Below are 19,359 nucleotides of genomic sequence, written 5' to 3' on the forward strand. Positions count from 1 at the left end.
CACATGGAAAAATTTGAGAAGGTAGAATCTAATTACCATTATCTAAAGGCTCAGAAACTCTCCACTGATAAAACTCTGTCAGAATCACACAGGCTCTAGACTAACAATTCTGAATTGCAGTAAACTTGATTTATTCTTTATTTTTTTGGTATTCAGTCTACAGTGTACAGAGTCCTGATGCCCTTTGGATGTCAGTACCAAAACTAGTCCACTGACTTTGATCACAGTTTGTATTTCTGCTCATGCTGAAACAGAGACAAGCAAAGTCAGCACTCGGGACTTGCAGCAGACATATACTGGGTTAAAAATATTAGAATGAGAGTAGTTTCTACAGAGAACATACCACAGTGTACTCTTGGCACATGTAAGTCCCTGCATACGAGAATTTTTCCCCATTTTGGATTTTCATGCCTTGATCTCTTGTGCATCCTTTCTTAGTGTAAATCCTTCAAATGGACTATATTTATGAGCTACTTTTTTGATGTTTGGAAGAGATGCTTAAGCAATATTTTGGCACATATTTATAAAGTGATTAGAATCTCCTATTTATTCCATGCAGATAAAAAAAAAAAAAAAGGTCATGCAGTTCGATAACTCATATTACATGGTAAGGACTAGTACTTTAAATCAGTGGAAAGATAGGAATCAAAACCTGTCCTTTCTTTAATGAACATAGCATGAACCCTGTGCAGAGAAAATCCCTGTCTTGAAGAATGTGTATGATAACAACATGCAGCATATGGATGAAATAAAAGAAGGTAAGAGTCAATGCATGTGTACTTAAGCTACCCTCATTCTTTATAAGAGCCTAAGTCCAACTCCACGTTGCCACTGACAGTCCAAGCCTCTGCCCTGCCTTCCCATCTGCTGCTACCAGTGTTTGATGGCCACATGAGGAGCTGAACTGGCACAGGCTGGAGTTACGTTTTTAGTCAGAAGGTGGCTTTTTTAGTTATTGCTGCCAGGTTTGATGCCTGGTTTGGTGTGGGGGATGGAGAGGGTTGCCTGTGGGTTTTCAGTCAGGCCAATTGCTTACCTGATTTGCTCTGAAGATGCGTAAGGGCTAACAGTAGCATGAAGGAAGCAGCCACATCATGTGGCGAAACCACCCTTTCTGGTGGAGTCAATAGGGACTTTGTCTGGCTCAGGTCAATCATGAAACTGCACCCTTTAACTAAATGCCTCTTTTAGAAGCTAAAGGTAGGGAAGATTAACCCTGCTCTTAAAGGTCTTTGGGCTAAAGCCACAAATTGAAATTCATGAGACAGAAGCTCTGTTGCTTGCTTTCTGCTGACTGGCCATGGACCTTGACACAGGTCAATTAAACCTTGCTTTGGGAAAACACCTAAGCAGGTAGTTCACTATAATGGGAACTTACTGTGAGTTTTAGTTTTTCACTAAACTCACTAAGTTTAGGTCACCTTTTGACACGCTGGGTTCTGGAATATGTACGTTTGTTATGTCCCTCATTAACATTGGGAAAATAATATTAATTTACTTGACAGAAGGGGTAAACTGAAATTATGATTCATCTAGATATTTAAATAGTTGTCCTGAAGGAAGAATATGAAGTTCTGTTATGTATCTCACATCTCTAAATTAGAGGAGGTGCATACCCCTTCACTGAATGAGACCTTTAATTACACCAGACCTTTAACCTCACCAGGCCTCCAGTACGCCACTGACACCTCTGGTTGGAAGCTACATATAAGTATTGTTAAAGGCACTTTATCTGTCTGATTCCCTTTGCTGCCAGCCGCGTACTTCCCTCACTATCACAAACTTCAGTAACTCCTGTGACTTAGAACACCCTGCCAGGATGTGCCTGATGCAGCTGGAAGCACTAATCTGACTAAGGACTGTTTAGTGAGTGACCTCTTGCACACAGAAACTTCCTTGTACCCAACACCGCTCATGAGTGGCAAGAGAGTTAAAGCCAAGAGATGTATAAAAAGATCAGGAAAAGCTACCAGCCCTCAGCAGCACAGAGATGCAGATCAGGGTTATTCCTGTTTTCCAGCTCCCTAAATTAGATATTATTTATAAAAGCACTGCCAGTTATCAGTAGCTTGTCATAAAGAACACAGTATAGCCTGGAGTGATTTTTTAAAAGGTATTAAACACGGCAGGTCTTAAAATAAACTCCTAGGGAATTCTGCTTATAACTGGCCTCTGAGCAGAGCAAGAACCATTAAACCTTTGCTATCTGACTGTCCAGTCAGGGTTCTTTTCCCCGTCTTGACTGTAACATCCTAATCTGGATGTTGGCATGCTGTTAAGAGACTGTATGCAGACAGCTTTGCTAATGTTGAGGTAAATTATATCCTGCCTTTCCTCTCATCCGCAGATTCAATCATTTTATCACAGAGCATAATCAAGTGAAGGATACCAAGGGTAAATCTACGCTGACCATTCTTAGTCACCTTCTTCTCCTTCATGTACCCAGAAATGTGCTCCAACAAAACTCACTTCTTGACTTTTCCAGGGACAGAAGTGAAACTGCCTGGTCTCCAGCTGCCTGAATTGCCCCTCTTGCCCTGTCTGACAATGGGAGCAACATTTGCCTTTCTCCAGCCGTAAGCGTCCTCTAGAATCTGTAAAGCCTGGAGGCTTCAGAAATAACGAAATATATAGCTTTTCAAATTCTCTTTGCCCCTGTGGCAAAGATTTTTGCTGCAAAACGTACATACTTTTAATAAAGTCAGCTTCATGGAGATCATAGCAAGGACAGTGGCTTGAGAACTGTCCACCTACAACAGGGATTCAAACATCAGGGAGACAATTTGCCTTCAAGCATAGATACAACACAATAAGTAACAGATTAGGTTTCTAATAGGCTATTTCCATTACGCAAGCAAACTCCCCAAACAGAAATCTACACGTTAAATTGTTTTTCCCTGCTCCAGCTTCAATGCAAAAGTACATTTTGCTTGTCCTTATCCATGTTTGTCAAAACACGGGGGGGGGTAATTTTTTTTCCCTCCCTGGTAGGAAGATACTGACTGTTCACCATAAACATTTCATTATATATATGAAATACTCACAGCATTACACACAGTTTTAATGACCGATAATGCCCAGCTTGGAGCCAGATTCAGGCTTCTGTTTTGCTGAGCTCTGCAACAATATGAAGGCTTGAAAACAGAGTTTAAGGGTTTGCAGGTACAAATCCACAATAAGAGACCTTATCCCTGAACTGAGCTCTGGAACCCCACTTACAAGACAAGATGGCAACAAAAGGACACAACCAGCTGAGTAATCAAGAGAGATGAGATGAAAACAAATACTAATGCAGATCAAGTGTACATGTACAGTTAGCTAGTATCAAAGGTTTGTTTGGTTTTTAAACAAGCAACATGTCATTGTTTGCTTTTGTTATTATTATTTGCTATTTATACTGCAGCAGTGCCCAGAAGTCCCATCTGGACACACCATGCTCAGTCCCTGTCTTTAAATCTTGGTGCAATCAGACATCAACAAATGAGTGGAATCAGTAATAGCTTATCTCAGATGTAGACTTCCAACAGACTAGGAGAAAAATGATGACCATAGATTTCTGGTAAATTCTGCCACTCTAGCTGCCAACTTTGTTTCTTGTTATCACAGGTACCATGCATTGTGCATTGCAGGCAAAATACACCTGCCTTGGTCTCAGTCCAGAGACTTCATCTGTCGTTAATTCTCCTTGGTGCATCCTCTGTCCCTCTGCTATTCTCCAATACTATGTTTTTATAATTCTGTGCTTTTTTAAGCATTGCAGTGTGCTGCCAGAGCAGATTAGTATTGACATCAGCTGGTTTCCAAGCTCTGATTTTTCCTTACTGTATATAACACTGAACAAGCTACTCATTCCCCAACCTCAAGCTTTTGACCCTACCAGTTTATTCTCTGGCACATCTGAACTCTTCCAACACCGCTGCCCTTCACTTGCTTGCTGGTATAATTTAGAAACTGACGGGCAAACTAGTTAATTAACCCAGGGATTATCACAAAGATTCATGCATGAGAAGATCATTCTAAATTTTCTCTCTTGTCTAAATCACACCTGTAAGTAATGAGCCATACACTTGGCAAAACTCACCCAATTCAGTCTATATCACTGCAAGGCCACATTCTGTTAACTCTTCAGTTACTTCAACACAACCTCCCTGAGGTTGTTTAGGATAAACCAGACCCAAACTACAGCACAAGAGTGATGCACCAGTGAAAGAAGCACCAACCTTCTTGAAATAAAATGCAAAAGCTTGTAAAATATTCGTCAGCACAACAGCCAGACCTTCTTCAGGTACTTCAGCATCACAGCCTCCACTACCACAATTCACATCAGTAACCACAGCAGCTGTAGATCATACTGTACTTGCTTAGAAGTTACTGTCACTTTGCTTGCTGCAGGTTCCCAGTAGATTTGCAGGCATTTTGACTTGAGGTGGTAAAGTGACTTAAAGATGCATGTCCATGAAGCATGGGAAATAACATAATTCCATCTCAGAAGCACAGCACAAGCTGTGACAGCCAGGCAGCAACAGAGATGCATGAACCCCACCAAACTGACGTGTCATCTGGCATGGCATGACACTAGGTGCTGTGATGCAGGAAAACATTCAATCCTAAAAATACACCTTGGAAGAAATCCTCTTACAGTTAGGATTTCTAAGGTGGAAACTTACAGTAACTGAACAAATACAGGATCAAAAATCAGTCTAATAATCATTTTTGACAGTGGATAAGGCATGCTTTGATTTTAAATATATTTAGCTAGAACAGTAACTCCAGATCAACTCCAGATCAAACATAAATCTGGTCACAAACAACAGGCTGTGGATAGCCACCTTCATGGGCAGTGAATCGTACCTGTTCACAGAATTAACAGGGTTCCTCTCCACAAAATCAGAGCAGCTCACTGAATGTTTGGCTGCAGCCACTCAGTTGCTGCTCACAATCACACCATGATTCACATTTAACTATGAATGGAAGAGCTGTTTCACCACAGCAGTTTTTCTTTCAAGAAGCAAAATTAATTTACAACAGTGTAACACTAACAATACTGCCACTCCCACTCCCTTAAAGAAAACAAAAGGCCTTGCACAAGCCCCCAGAAAACTGCCAAGAGATTTTCACACCTGGATTCCTTGGCACAATTCAGACGTTTTGATTTGGGTATGCAATGATGCGATACAGAGCTTCACTTTTTTTTTAAAGCATTCTCCCTAATAATCTTGGTAGTCCTAATGGGTTTCTAAATTAAATAAAAGCAATAGACTGGATTTGCTAGGGTAAACTGCAGTCAAAGGTGACCTTCAGCCAAATTTTACACTGGCTGGTCTCCTGGAGGATCATTTTTAGGGTCAATTGTTTGGTACATAATGCAGCAGACAGTATCTATATGAACAGCCTTATGAGCACCTTCTGGCAGCCATGGTGTTCTGGTTTAGAGGGATGCCTTGCATTTGTTTTCACTCTTCCAGTCACAGCTCAATGCCAGGGGCTGGGAGAAGGATGAAGAGCCAGAGACTTTTCCTTGCAGGCAGCACACTTAAAAGATCAAGTGCTCTGGACCACAGACCACTTACATTTCAATATGTATCGCTGTGTCACAAGTAGGAGCTCTCTCTTAGAGGTCCTAAGGCTCAGGTATTCCAACACCATCTCCCTAGTATTTTAACAATTTTGTTTGTAGAAAGTATTTTCCAGTGCTCATATCTGAGGGCTGTGATCAGAAATCAAAACATAAGATTATAGACATTGCCTCACTATAGGATTTCTTCTTAAATTGCAGTGATTTGTTCACAACAAACTTTATTTCTTTGCAAGATCTTTGACATAAAATTTGTTTTAGCATCTCTCACTAAGTCATAGTAAGCTGCCAGATAATAAAAAAGCACGGGTAAGAAGGACAGGGTTAACAGAAAAGCTTTCTCTAAGAAAAAAAATGGAAGCAGCAGCTGGGGAGAGAATATAATAAAATCAGACAGGAAGGATGAAACATGAGATAACTTCGTATTTTGTTGAATGACTGAATAGCAAACTCTGCTTTTGGGGTGCTGACTGATAACTCCATTATTGACCCACTTAATAAAAAGATAAGCCTCCATTCTTAACTATGATTTGCAGGCCAAGATGTTCCCAACAGAGGTTGCCTAAGGTTAGATGTCCTTATTCAGCCCCAGTTCAGAGCAAAGAACCCAAGGCTGTGTGAGAGCTTTGGTACATGAGCAGCTCTACTGGCATCGTGAGTGGTTCTGAAGTGCAGCAGCCCAAAAAAAGAATCATGCCAACTCGCACATGTCAGGAGCCAAGTCACAGGCTCCAGCAAAATGACAAACATTGTTTAAAAACATGTTTGCTGAAGGCCTTCTTGGTGAACGGGTCACTTGGCAAAACTGTGAACACAAAGCATGCTGTGCAGCTGCCTAAAAGCTCAGCTCTCCTGTGTGCCTGAGCAAAACCAGGATACAGGAGAAACTGGAGGGTTACAAAGGATGCCCAACAGGACTTCTCTAATTATGCTGTTCCATGGCCTTGATGCCAGCAAAAGCTGCTGGGAAATAGATCTAGTTTCTGTTACTGAGGTAAACTCTCAAGCCTTCAGAGTGGAGCCCTCCAATGCTCTTTGTACTTTTCCTGTCCTCTTTGAAAATGCCATGCTGAACTTTTTACCCTCCCTCTCCCCTGTGCTCCATTTCTTCCATAATTTCTTCTTCTAATGCATGCTGTCTCACTTTCTTGACTTTTAGCACTTAGGACATGCAGACAGCAGTGGTGGTGATGCTGAAAGCTTTCTGCTGTCAAGGAGGCTGATATCTAAAAAGGGAAGATCTGCATGGAGAGATCTCTGACTAGCATATAAGTGAATTTTGTGCATTAGAGAATCTAAATTTTCCCTTTATTCACTTGCAAAAAACCTAATATTAGGGTACTTCTTTCATTTCCAGCTTGACCCACAAGCTCAACTTCAGATGCAATCATATGGGCAAAAGTGGAGGAGAGTCAGCAGTATCAAAACCACATTGCTTCTTGGTTTTGGTAGCTTCCAAACCCAGAAATTGTCTAGCTTGCTTATCCTCCAAGGCTTTTAGTTGGAGTCAGAACATATTTGTTTCCCAGATACTGAAGAGTGATTAATGGCATTTGCATTCCTGTATGAAGCACATCTTACTACATTTAAATTGCTGTCATCTGAAGCTGAAATATTGGCAGTGAAATCAAACTCACACACGCTTTTTTTCTATAAGAAACAAAATTATCCAAAGCAAAAAGAAAATCCAACATAATGACATATAATTGAAAGCACAACTGTAAGTAAGTTATTTGAGCCCATTGCCTCTTTGAAATACACAGTTCACAAGATCATAGAATCACAAAATAGTTTTGGTTGGAAGGGACCTTCAAAGGTCATCTAATCCAGTCCCCCTGCAACGAGCAGGGACATCTTCAACTCGATCAGGTTGCCCAGAACCACATCCAGACTGGCCCTGAACATCTCCAGGGATGGAGCATCCACCACCTCTCTGAGCAACCTGTGCTAGAGTTTTACCTTCCTCATTGTAAAGAATTTCTTCCTCGCATCCAGCCTGAATCTCCCCTCTTTTAGTTTAAAACTATCACCCCTTGTCCTTCTGCAACAGGCCCTACTAAAAAGTCTCTCCCCCATACTCAACCAAAGCTAAATCAAGATACCAAGAAAAATCCAACTGATTTCAGGAATGGGGCCTTGGCTGCAAACCAGAAAGCACATAGGCATAAACGCAAATTCAAGCAATGTTATGAAGATCTCTTAAAGTTATGACTCAACTGCAGCCTTAGTTTGCTAACTCCCTGGTGCAATTCCCTCCTTCTTCTGTAAGACACCCTTGCACATAAAAGAAAAAATATTGTGGAACAGATACAGGCCGAAAGTGTCCCAAAATATCACTGCTTATGGAGAATGGAACATGCATTTCGTTTTAGATACAGTAGCAAAAGCAGCCTGACTGCAGCTTCTAGGCTGTTACTAACAAGAGAAAAATCTTACTTTTGAGGCTTTCTAAAATTATATAATTCTAACCGTACTGCCTGTTCATTTGCTTCAAGGGCTGAACCTCTATTTTGTCAGTTACCAGCTGGCACAATTCTCCACTGCAGACATCCTCATCAACATACAAATCCACCATTAAATAAAACAAAAAAGGTTAGCTTGGAACAGAGTACCTTTATGCATATATGTGCATTTGCATGTATACAAATGTGCGTATGTTAACCAGACTGAAGAGCAGAGTCCTGTGCTTACTACATGAGAAGCTTGCCCATAATATTCCTTGGATAAACAGAGGTCCCTGACCATCAGAGTTCTCAAATAACTGCATAAAATTATCCATTATATCTTTACAAATCTAACAGAATACTTGAATATTTAAACTTGTACATAAGTCTCTTGTTAGATATCAAATGTGAAACTGAGAAACTGTGCCTTCTTTTTAGCTTTTCTCGTTTTTTAACTATTGCATTAACAACATGTGCATTAGTGTACAGGTGGCTGGAGGGATGTTTTTGGAATGTTTATATGTAATGCTCTGTATTTTCCCCTGGAAGTGTTGCTGTTTAAATCACGAGCTACTTAACATGTTTAAATCATGATCTACTTAACATCATTAAGTGCTTTTAAGTAAAAACCCCAGCCAATTAAAAAACCCTTTTGAAATCTGCTGATTTATTGTGATTCCAGTCCCGGCCAAGGAAAACTCATATTAAGCCAGTAAGTAAAGATAAAAATGAAGGCCAGCTTTGACATACCATTCTGTAGGAGTTGGGTATTTGTGCAGAGTGACATGAAAGACAGGAATCAGTAACTGCCTTGCTGTTGCAGCCAAGGGACTGGCACACAGAGGGCTGAGCTCCAGAAAGAGATTGTGCCAGACCCTTTGCACAAGACGTATTTTCTGTGCATGCAGCTAGCAAAGATCACAGGCACCTTGTGGTAAGAGGCTGGTAAGAGAGATGGAGCTCCCACACAGCAGGGCTACAAAGCAGCACCTTGCTGAGATGGCAGCTGCTGCCAGGCAGGTGGCCTCTGGTCAGACAGTGATGGTGGGCCACCATGCTTCATGCTGGGTTTGTCTTGCAAGTACCCAAGTACCTGGATAGCTATCAGCATTGCTGTCATTCTGCTGGTCTCAGCGGATGTGCCACATCAACACCTCAACACCTCTAACAGCTGTTTTGAGTGACAGATGAGGAAACTGATGAGTCATGTTTTGAAACCAAAATGTTTTAACTCACAAGTGAAAGACAAACACAATGTTTTAACTCACAAGTGAAAGACAAACACTCTTGAAACAACCACAAAGCATTTTTGCTTTCAAGAAGTTACTCATTTGAGAGTAATTCACCTTTGCTTCTACAGTTTCATTTACAACTGTGTCCTTGTTTTTCATTTAGTATTTTTTGTCAACTAAACAATCCTAATTTCATGCTGATTTACTGTGTACCCATTGCAAGTAATGTGTAACTGAAGTAAACTGAAAACTGCAGTCCATTTAAAAATAAAAAAGAAATCAAAGTTGACTTTACTATGGCAAGTACCCCCAGGAGCTGAAGTACCAAAGACAGTTTGCAAAGCTGGAGCACTAAGCTGTGAACTCTCCTCCGCAGTGACAAAACTTGAGGTTTGCATTCTGTATCACCTAGCAGAGCTTGAGACCAGTCGATGAAACAGCAGACCCCAAGGCTCATCTGTATTTAAGCAGTACCACTTGTTGTAATAAAAGACAACGCATTGCACGATTAGGTTCATAATCTTTCCTAGAGCTTCCAGGTACACTGAGTTCTGCTTTTAAGGGATGACATCAAAAGGAACCATTTTGATGACACTGGAGAACTGCATCTGTAAGTGAACAGAGGCTGATGCTTCAGGGAGACGTTCAAGCAGGTGTACAAAGAGAAGCCATGTAATAAGGGGCCCAACTTCTTCAAAGTAGAAAGTGCTTTTCTGAAGAGTTTAGAGCACAAGTCTTACAAGGAACGGCTGGGGGAACTGAGGTCATTCAGTATGGAAAAGAGAAAGCTCAGGGGGGACCTTATCGCTCTCTACAGCTACCTGAAAGAGGGTTATAGCCCACATTTTTTTAATGAAGCTGGAGAGAAAATGTGGGCAACAGGACAGTAATGCATTACTAAGATGTCCACCATTATGTCATAAACTTATCCCCTTACTCTGCTGTTCCTGACCCACTTCTCCCTCTCTCTGTCATCCTTGAACTTAGCTGATATCTTTCCTTTTGGATATCCTGATGTTCATTATAACTTCTCATAGCCAAAACGTAAATCCTTTCTTTAGCAGTATCACCAGTGCATTATTTAACTGCTTCTTCTCTCTGTCCCTGGTTGTCTAATTTGCATCAGAATCCTATCGTCCACATTTTCTCTCCAGATTCATTAAAAAAAAATGAGGTTTCATCTTTTGAGAATCATGTATAGATACCTCCCCACATTTTTTTCATGCCTGATTTTGTATGCACATCGAACCTTACAGAACAAGTTTGTGGTTCTAAAAACAGGAGTGTGGACAATATGCAAGCATTTCTCAACTGACTGTTGATCTGAGGTGCTCTACATTTAACATTTCTAAATTAAAGTATCCCAAAGGGAATCAATCTGCAAAAGGGCACTAAGATGAATCAGACTCAACAGACACATTGGAAACATTAGGCAAATAATATGTTATATACAGGAAAGTATAGTTACTATTATTTCTAATACTGTCATTAATCACATATAAGTGTAACATACAGCAAAGCAGATTTAGGGTTGTTCTAAATCCGTAACACTGAATGTATCCCTGATCTATTTACGCAGTACATGGAGAAATTATGAATTACTATGCAGCATCCATGTATCCTAAGTAGTGATGAAAACTACATTATGGCTATAAAACAGTGCAATGAGCCTATTTGGGGCAATTGCCCCAATCACATAGACATTGTTTCTTCCTCAGCAGATCATGGCCTGAATGTATCTGATTGATGCAATGGAGAACATGATTTCAACCACCACGTTTCTTTCTCCCTTCCTCTTATGATGTTTTTCTTTGACAGCTGAATATGCATTAAAAATAAACAAACAAAAAGAACCCCAAACCCGTTCCGTTTCTACCTAGCTGCACTTCTAGCACTTCTGCAGAATGCAGTCTGTGCTGACAGCTGTGCAAGTGCAAAGGAGAAAGGAGGCACAGGAAACCAAGTTCTGCTGATGCTAATTAACAGTACTTCTCAGCTTCTTCATTAGCCTCCTGGTAGGCATGGCTTTGCATGCAGAACAGATGAAAGAGTATATAGGGCTGCCAGATCTCCAACTCAGCTGAAAGCTGACGGGTAAGAGTCTACTCCCCGAGTCATGACACAGGCTGGATATCCATCAAATAAGAAGGAGCTGTCACCATAACAGGCTGCAGCTTCGGTGCAGCACCCAGAAAAGGCAATACCATTGCCTTTGCTTGTTCCAGATGTCCATGTACCAGCAGACCCTAAAGCCATGGAGCAGCAGTATGACTGCAGTCATCCAACAGCAGAAAGTGACACCAAGGACATTTGACTGAGTCTTGAGCTCAGGCGTAATAGTTGCTTCATTTTTGTCCAGTGTGAAAGGTTACCTTGCTAGAAGCACCAGCTGTCTTGTTGGCCCTTCCTTGTGCTGTAGGAGCAGGCTATTTGCTAGCACGTAAAGTAAAACCTTACCAGCCTTCTTTAAACAGAAGCACAAATTGGAGAAGAGAAAAAACAAAGAAATGGAACAAGGCAACAGATGGTGTTAACTTAGGAAAGCGGAACAGAATGGTTAGAGACCCTTGCCTGCATTCATGTAAGTTATGTTACTGCCCTTAAGACTTAGTTCCTCTCTACCATGCAGTTGACAAATCATGGGGTCAAGTAAGAAACAAGTTTCTGTTAAAATGACAGATTTGTTCCTTTGGTACATGAATATTGGATTTGTTTCTGATAATCTACTCACAAAAGTGAGGCAAATCTAAATAAGTAATAAACCAGAAATATCTTCAGCTGTTTTACTCCAATTAGCAGCTTCCAGACCTCTTACTGAGCAAGTCGGATCCAGTTCCAGCAACCGAAAAAGCTTATTACTCTGATCCAGATACTGATCCATGCACCACTGCAGTGGTTTCAGCAGATTTAGGGGGTGCTGTTCCAGAGGGACTGACACTGCACTACACTGGTTTGGTGGGGAGAAACCTTACTGCTTATGGTGACAAACAAGACACATGAGCAAGGGTGTGGAGAAAGAGATAGTCAAGGGAGGTGTTTTGAAAAAGCAAAATTGGACTTGGCTGCATATTTGCTGATAAGCATAGCACACTTGACAAGGATATACTAAAGAAGCAAAGGTATCTGATTTAACACTGGGCTTATGCTGTTCTCAGTGGTCAGTCCCATCCTAATGTGTAGTTCCAGAAAAAGCTTTGCATGGAAGAGAAAGTCTATCTGTACCCATCCACTGTAACTGTTAGAGTTAACCATAAGGGTTAATTGTGGTTGGAAGATATGAAAAAGCAGTAGCATTTTACATCATTTCTAGCCTCACCAAGCAGTATCTGCTCCCCATTTTCAGCACTCTCACAGCCTCCCCATTTTCTCTGAATTATCAGAGATTAACAAGTGTCTTTTCCCCTTGCCACTTTGACTGATCTTTCTAACTAGGAACACTGAACAAATAGATCTGAGAAACAGCCTGGCAGCAGCAAGCAACCTTGGTTCACTGCATGCCGGGCATGGAAAATGCTTTGCTCTCCCAGGGACAATGTGAAAGCTACAACCAGTGACTCAGCATTAGCCCAGTAACACCTCTCCAGGGAATCTGAGACAACCCCTCCAAGCATTCCTGCCTATTTCCTGCACACAAAGGGATCAGACAACAAAAAACACTCCTTGTGACAATTCCCTGTCTCTAACAAATACACTGCTCCCATTAACTAATGATTGAACAGTGCTGTCAAGCTTTGCCCTGTGATACACATCTATGGACACATCCAGGGTGAAGCCAGTACTGAAAATTGTGGTTTTTAGTCTATCAGCTGTGCTCTGTGCCATGCAGACACAGCATTTCATTAAGCACAGGGTAATAGCTTGACTCCCTTAGGGACTTGCTGCTGGAAAATAGAACATCTCCTTTCATAAGTAGGCAAGGTCACGATGCACCACGCATTCCTCAATGCACATGTTCATTTTGGAGTCGATGAGATAATTGAGTATCTGTTCGTTATACATTTCATATTAACACAATAAGGTATCTTCATGTAAGACTAATTTTACAAGATCTGAGGAAAACCAGCATTATATTACATTTCAATGCCATCTGTTCAGCTACTCCAAAAGCAGTGGAAGGATTCTGATTTACATTCAAATTATTTTTTATATTTTACTCTTCATGTTGGATGCAGAATTTTAAAAAATCCATGTACTAAACATCTGAAAAGCACAAATTAAGGTATTTTTCCCTTTACACCACATCACCCTTTTGCAACTTACAGGTGTTTTTTTATTTAATAGGAGTCATCTTCCAGCACATTCACATGTACACACTGTGAACAAGGCTGTTCATAAATGTGACACCTCAAAGTTTAAAGCCTGTAGATATAAACCCCTGTATATAGAGATGTATGAAGAGAGATCAAAAATGATAGGCAATTTTTTTCAACATGTTAAGTACTACCAAAAATCAGGAGTCCTGAGAGCAGCTTGCCTAAAGAGCCTAAGCATTATGCAGTGCAACTTAGTCTGGTCAGTCTTCTGCTTTCATTTTTTTTTAATCCAAAATACTATTTTTATTTGTTTGTTTAGGAATTTGGAAGATGGCAACCTGTTTTTCTCTACTGCTCTGGTTCTTGAAATACTCTTTTTCTGGATGTGAAAATGAGAAATTCCAGACTATAATACTGGGTCAAAGCATAATGGAAGAGTTACTTTCAAGGTGCATGTGTAATCAGTCAGTAGAGATTACATATGGTAGAATATGAAAGTAAAAACAAAGCATATTCTCCTAAAACCAGATACAAATACCGTATTGCATTAAATCCATCAGCTCAGGGGGGAAAGGAATAATTATGCAGGAGAGGTGAGAAATTATATATGTACACATGAGGAAAAGAAGGGATTTTATTCTGAGTATTCCTGTGCTTACTCAAATATATATATTCTTAATCAGAGATCAGGAATATCAGAAGCAAATATTGCCTTAAGACTTGGAATAACCTTTTGCTGCATTTTATTTGTTATATAGCTCAGGGATTTCTCAAACTGAAGCATGAAAACCCAACTGTAAATCAAAGCGTAGTCTCTGGATTGTGAATGACTGATTGTGTGGTTTAAAGACATATAGCAAACTTAATTGGAAACAATCCACAAAAATGTTAAGAGTAATGTTCCTTTCCCTCTTCACCTGCCATGAAATTACAGCTGCTGGAATTAACAGTTTCACATCTAGCAAAAATACAAAGGCTGTCAACATTTTCACATGGAAACAACCCTTGAAGAGTTGGGGTTTTGCCTTATAGAAGTATTTTCTGCTTCATTTTAAAAAGATCAGAGTCAAAAAAACATCTTCTTCCTTAAGGTGACCGGAATGAGTTGTGAGCATTTTCTCGTTTCAAGGCTGCAGCAACTTAACTTAAAAGAGACTGGCCACTTTCCTTTGTTCACCTGAAACACACTGAAGCAGGCTGTCAAAGGTTCAAGGAGAGGTTTGAAGTCATATTTGGTGTTGGCATGTCTAAAACTGCTGACACATGCTAGGGAAAGAAGGGTGAGCCTAGTAGAGCTGCAACAATAAAACAGGTACTAGGGAACCCCACCTAGAGCTAACAGTAGCACTAAGCTGGGCTGGCCAACTTAAGAGATAAGCCAGCAATATGCAAACAAAGCTTACTGAAGTCCTAAAATGTAGTTAGGTTTGTCATTTTCTTAGTGGCTAAAAAAAATGGGGGCGGGGGGGGGCAAAAAAACATGCAAACAAATCACATTTGGGATTTTGTTCTTTGATGATGAAAACCATGAAAACCGGAGTCTTCAGTGATGAAAGCTGTAAAAACAGCTGAAAACTGTTCAGTGAAAGGAAAAGTAATGAAAAACAGTGCATTTGACAGACTTGCAAAAAGCAACCAATGTGATGGTTTCCTTTTATATCACTCACAAATCTTCCTGAACACGAAAATAACCTGCCCTTCTGTTGAAACACCCAGAAAAACAAAAAACAAAATCAAACTGTTGTTGGACATACTTCATATTTTTTAGTTTGATGCCTCAGAACATTAGGAGGAAAAATGCATGCCTTCTTCTTGACCTACTTATCTCTAAATTATCTATAAACCTATTTTACTCCAGTAGAAGTTAAGAGAAGTACTTTCCCATTCAAGTCTTGTTCAAAGTTTTAGATCAATACTCTAAAAATATGTTGACATATCTCATATTAATTCCAAGTAATTCCTTGCCTGCTAGGGCCAGATCTGTCCTGTCCCCTCATTTCACATCAGCTATATACAATTTCACACTAGCAGTAAGCATTAGCTTGAACTCTGGAACTTGTCATAACTGGAGGTGTCTAAGCTAGTTCATGACTTCACCAGTGTCCTAAGCTCCTGAGGGCCTTGAGATCCTCAGGCCAAGTTCACTCTAGATAACTTGGCTGGCAGTTTCTCTTTACAAATCTTTACATTAAATACAACAAAGGGGTTTGACACCAGAAATACGGATTTCCTCACCAGGGCGGCAACCTAAAAGCTCAACAGAAACAAGGTACATGGGTGGAGGTAGTACAGGTCTGTTCTTTGACTCACAGGTCTGTCTTAGCCTTTGTGTTCTGCTGTGAGAATCTTTGGAAAACACCCTTTTCGCATGCAGCAGTATTTTATCACCTCTTAAGTAAGATTAAACTGGAGCTGACATCAACATCAGAAGGTGACATATGCCCTACTATACTGCAGCAGTAGTGCACAGCCTAATATACACTGCCACTAGGCTTTGTCTTATGAAATTAATTTAATGCCCCAGTAAGGGCAAGGAGTAGGGTATGATGGGCTCAGCTTTGTTTTTGAATACTAATGTTCCAATATTAACTTTTGAACATGGTGGAAGAAAAAGAGTCCATGAAAGCAAAATGCTGCTCTTGTGGCAAAAAGGAATTTGCTAAGTGAATGTGCTTTTGAAAAAATAATTCTCAACAAACAGCAATGCAAAAAGAAAGACAAACTTACATCATTGCAGCATAAAATGCTGCATCACCTACCAAAAGCAGATGAATCCAGGTTCATTCATGTACTTTTGTTTTATACACAACAAAAATATACAACGGCTACAGCAGAACTGACTATAAAAGAAGTCCTTTGCTTCAGCCAGCTTGATGGATTTCATCTTAGACTCTAGAATACGTAACAGAAACTTACCTTGCATTTCAACATGTTGGCCACTCTCTCTTGCATTGACTGTCCAGCCTTTGGTCTGACAAGTATATAAACCGCTTTCACATCAGGGCTGGAGCGCAGAAGCTTTTCCATCAGTACTTTGCCCATGAAACCTGTAGCTCCTGTGATAAGAACGTTCTTTCCATTGTAATAAGCTGAGACTGAAGACATGGTGCTGATTTGTTCTGTTCTTCCTTTAACTTCCTGCACAAGGTACCTGGAAAGGTGCAGAAATAAAGCTTTAAGGGCTTCTGAGTTAAGACATAGATCAGTCATTAGGGAGCTATGTCTGAGCTAACCCTTTCCTCATCAGCTGTGGCAGCTCACATTAGTTCAGTCAGTTGCAATTTAAAAGATGATTTTTTAAGAAAAACCTACAAAAATTAAACAAGTAAATCTGAGTAGCTTTAAAAAAAAAAAAAATCAAGCTCAGCCTTATCCTCCCTATTATACTATAGCTGCAGCCAGCAGTCAAATTTGGAACACAGCTTGTGCTGTCAAAGGCTCCTAGCAGTAGATGCTCACTGCAGTGCTGAACAGCATTTCTCCTACACTGTGAAGTGGCACTCATAAAGATACGCAGTTCTCCGTACAACATAAAGAACAGATCTCACAAACACTGCAGGTGCAAATGCTCTGTTTTTCCCTTTAATTCCACTGTGCCAAGCTGTTGCATTTCTGGTCAGCCATCACTCAGCAGTGTGCTCAGTCTTTTCCTGTTGTTTTAGCCTGGAATAAAACCAAGAAGAAAGCTCATCTTCACAGAGGATACAGTGCAATGACATTGCTCTGCAAGACTGCCATACTATGCTCCTGTGTGTAGGTCATTACCCATTATTGGCTGTTAAGGCCAAAATTCATTCCTCTTAACTCTAAGGAGTATAGATGTCATGCATGCTCTGGAGAGCTTAGGCTGTCTGAAAAGCCCTTTGGAGATCCACTGACTATGTAAGGGGGCTGACTAGACAAGGCTCCCACATGAAGTGTCCCAGTTAAGTATTTTAATTAGTTACAATGGTTTTGGGTCTGCATGTCCCCAGCCATCCCAATCCAGACTCTAAGTTGATTAAATGACAAGCAAGGCTGGGTTGAATCCAGCTTCAGAACAGGCCCTCCCTATTAGACTAACCGAAAGAAAAAACTCCTCCTATCTTTGCAGTGCTGCAGATCACAGCATGCACAAACCACTTACATTGCAAGGAAAAGGCTTGTGAAAAACATAAATAACTGTTTTGAAAAAAGCCTGTTCAATTTGAAACAAAACCAAAGAACAGTGCAATGCTGTTGATCAAGCATTCAAGAATCAGAACAATGATCTTCAGGTACCCCAGAAAAAAACTCTTCCTCATGCAGAAGCTTCAGATGCAGTCACCTATTTCAAGTTTCTCAACATGACACCAGCCAACTGTATGCTAATAAAACGCAAATACATCAAAACAGAAATACAGCATTTGCTGCGTTTTTGCAGCCTTCCAAGATTCCCTGTTCTCACCAAGCCTTTTGCATTTCTGAAATCTACCATTCAGAAACAGTGAAGTGGCCTAACTTAGAGCAAATTTTGCAAGCCTTCACACACAGTCATCTTATGTAATGAGTCCTTGACTTGGACCAACACGAATTAACAACACCGAACAGTCTGAAGTACCATGAGAACCTTGGCATTTAACCTATGTGATGGTAGGTTAAATTCCCTTCACTGCATGAGATCACATGAGAAACATAGCTTGTCCTACAGCCTATGCTTCCCTTAGAATAGACTGAGGAATCTTACCCACAAAAAATGGACCACCATCTACGTGAATCAACAGTAGCACCGCAAATCAGCTATTAAAATGTGTACTGTGTTCCTTGCACTACTCAGGAATATACTTAGCTGGACTGGAAGCCCCAGTCACAGCAGTGAAAAGTGATCCACAGTGTGCAAATGTGCTGTCATTATCTGGGTCTACAGCTGATGCATCTACTCAGACCTGACTTTGCATTCCTACCTATCTGCCACTTTTCACAATCACTGTACTGCTGGATGGAAACATTAAATGTGTATTTCTAATGGGCACAGACACATAAACCAGGGACTCACACCCAGCAAAATATTCCCAGTGCTGCGTGGTACTGCCTTACATAGCATCAAATGAATGAAAATAACCACATTTTCTGATCCATAATGAATCATCAGGTGTGCCATCCAATTGAGAAAGTGGGTCAAGCAGAGTAACTTCTGAGGGACACTATTTTACAAACTAAAAGCTGTGAGTATTCTGACTCAGTATTAGGGTATTAGCCTACTTTAGATATGGCCTAGATTACCATTTAAATGAACGTAGCGGGCACATCTTGGCCTATTAAAAACCTGTTCTTATAAAAGAGGTGGCCACTTGGGAAGTTAAACAAACAGGTTAAACTGTTAGATAATTAACTTATTTATAACAAAATGTCATATCTCATTCCAGTTTGGAAAAACTGAGTGATACTAGAAGACAGGACTTTGCAGAAAGCAGAGGTTTGTGAAAGGATGTACGAGTACGAAAGCAGATATTAATTTAGCCAGATGAAGACATATGTGACAAAAGACTTAATAAATATAGTACAGCACATTCCCTGCAAAGAAGAAAAATTAATAGAATCATAGAATAGTTAGGGTTGGAAAGGACCTTAAGATGATCAAGTTCCAACCCCCCTGCCATGGGCAGGGACACCTCGCTCTAAACCGTATCACCCAAGGCCTCGTCCAACCTGGCCTTGAATGGAGAAGTCCTTACTCATTAAAGGCCATACAAAGTCTACTGAACAGAAGGAAACAAAAAGATGAAATACGAGACTACTTCTAGTCACTGTGTACTTGCTTTGGACTCATTCACAGGTTATATCCACCTAACCTCTCCTAATATTCTGCTAGAAAAGATGGTATATTTTTAAAGTAC

General features: G+C 40.4%; 1 protein-coding gene across 1 annotated transcript in view; it reads right to left on the minus strand.

Moving 5' to 3' along the window:
* FAR2 (fatty acyl-CoA reductase 2) overlaps window positions 1-19,359 on the minus strand; it is a 137,109-nt gene that overhangs the window by 58,517 nt on the left and 59,233 nt on the right. Inside the window, exon 2 of the mRNA XM_061358116.1 lies at window positions 16,421-16,655. Within this exon, the coding sequence (XP_061214100.1) occupies window positions 16,421-16,609 (189 nt within the window). The 5' untranslated portion in view covers window positions 16,610-16,655. The remainder of the gene's footprint in view (window positions 1-16,420; window positions 16,656-19,359) is intronic.

This window comes from Neopsephotus bourkii, unplaced genomic scaffold (assembly GCF_033783945.1).
Source record: "Neopsephotus bourkii isolate Nb327-2 ecotype Australia unplaced genomic scaffold, CSIRO-AGI_Nbou_v1 NB_107, whole genome shotgun sequence".
Taxonomy (NCBI): domain Eukaryota; kingdom Metazoa; phylum Chordata; class Aves; order Psittaciformes; family Psittacidae; genus Neopsephotus; species Neopsephotus bourkii.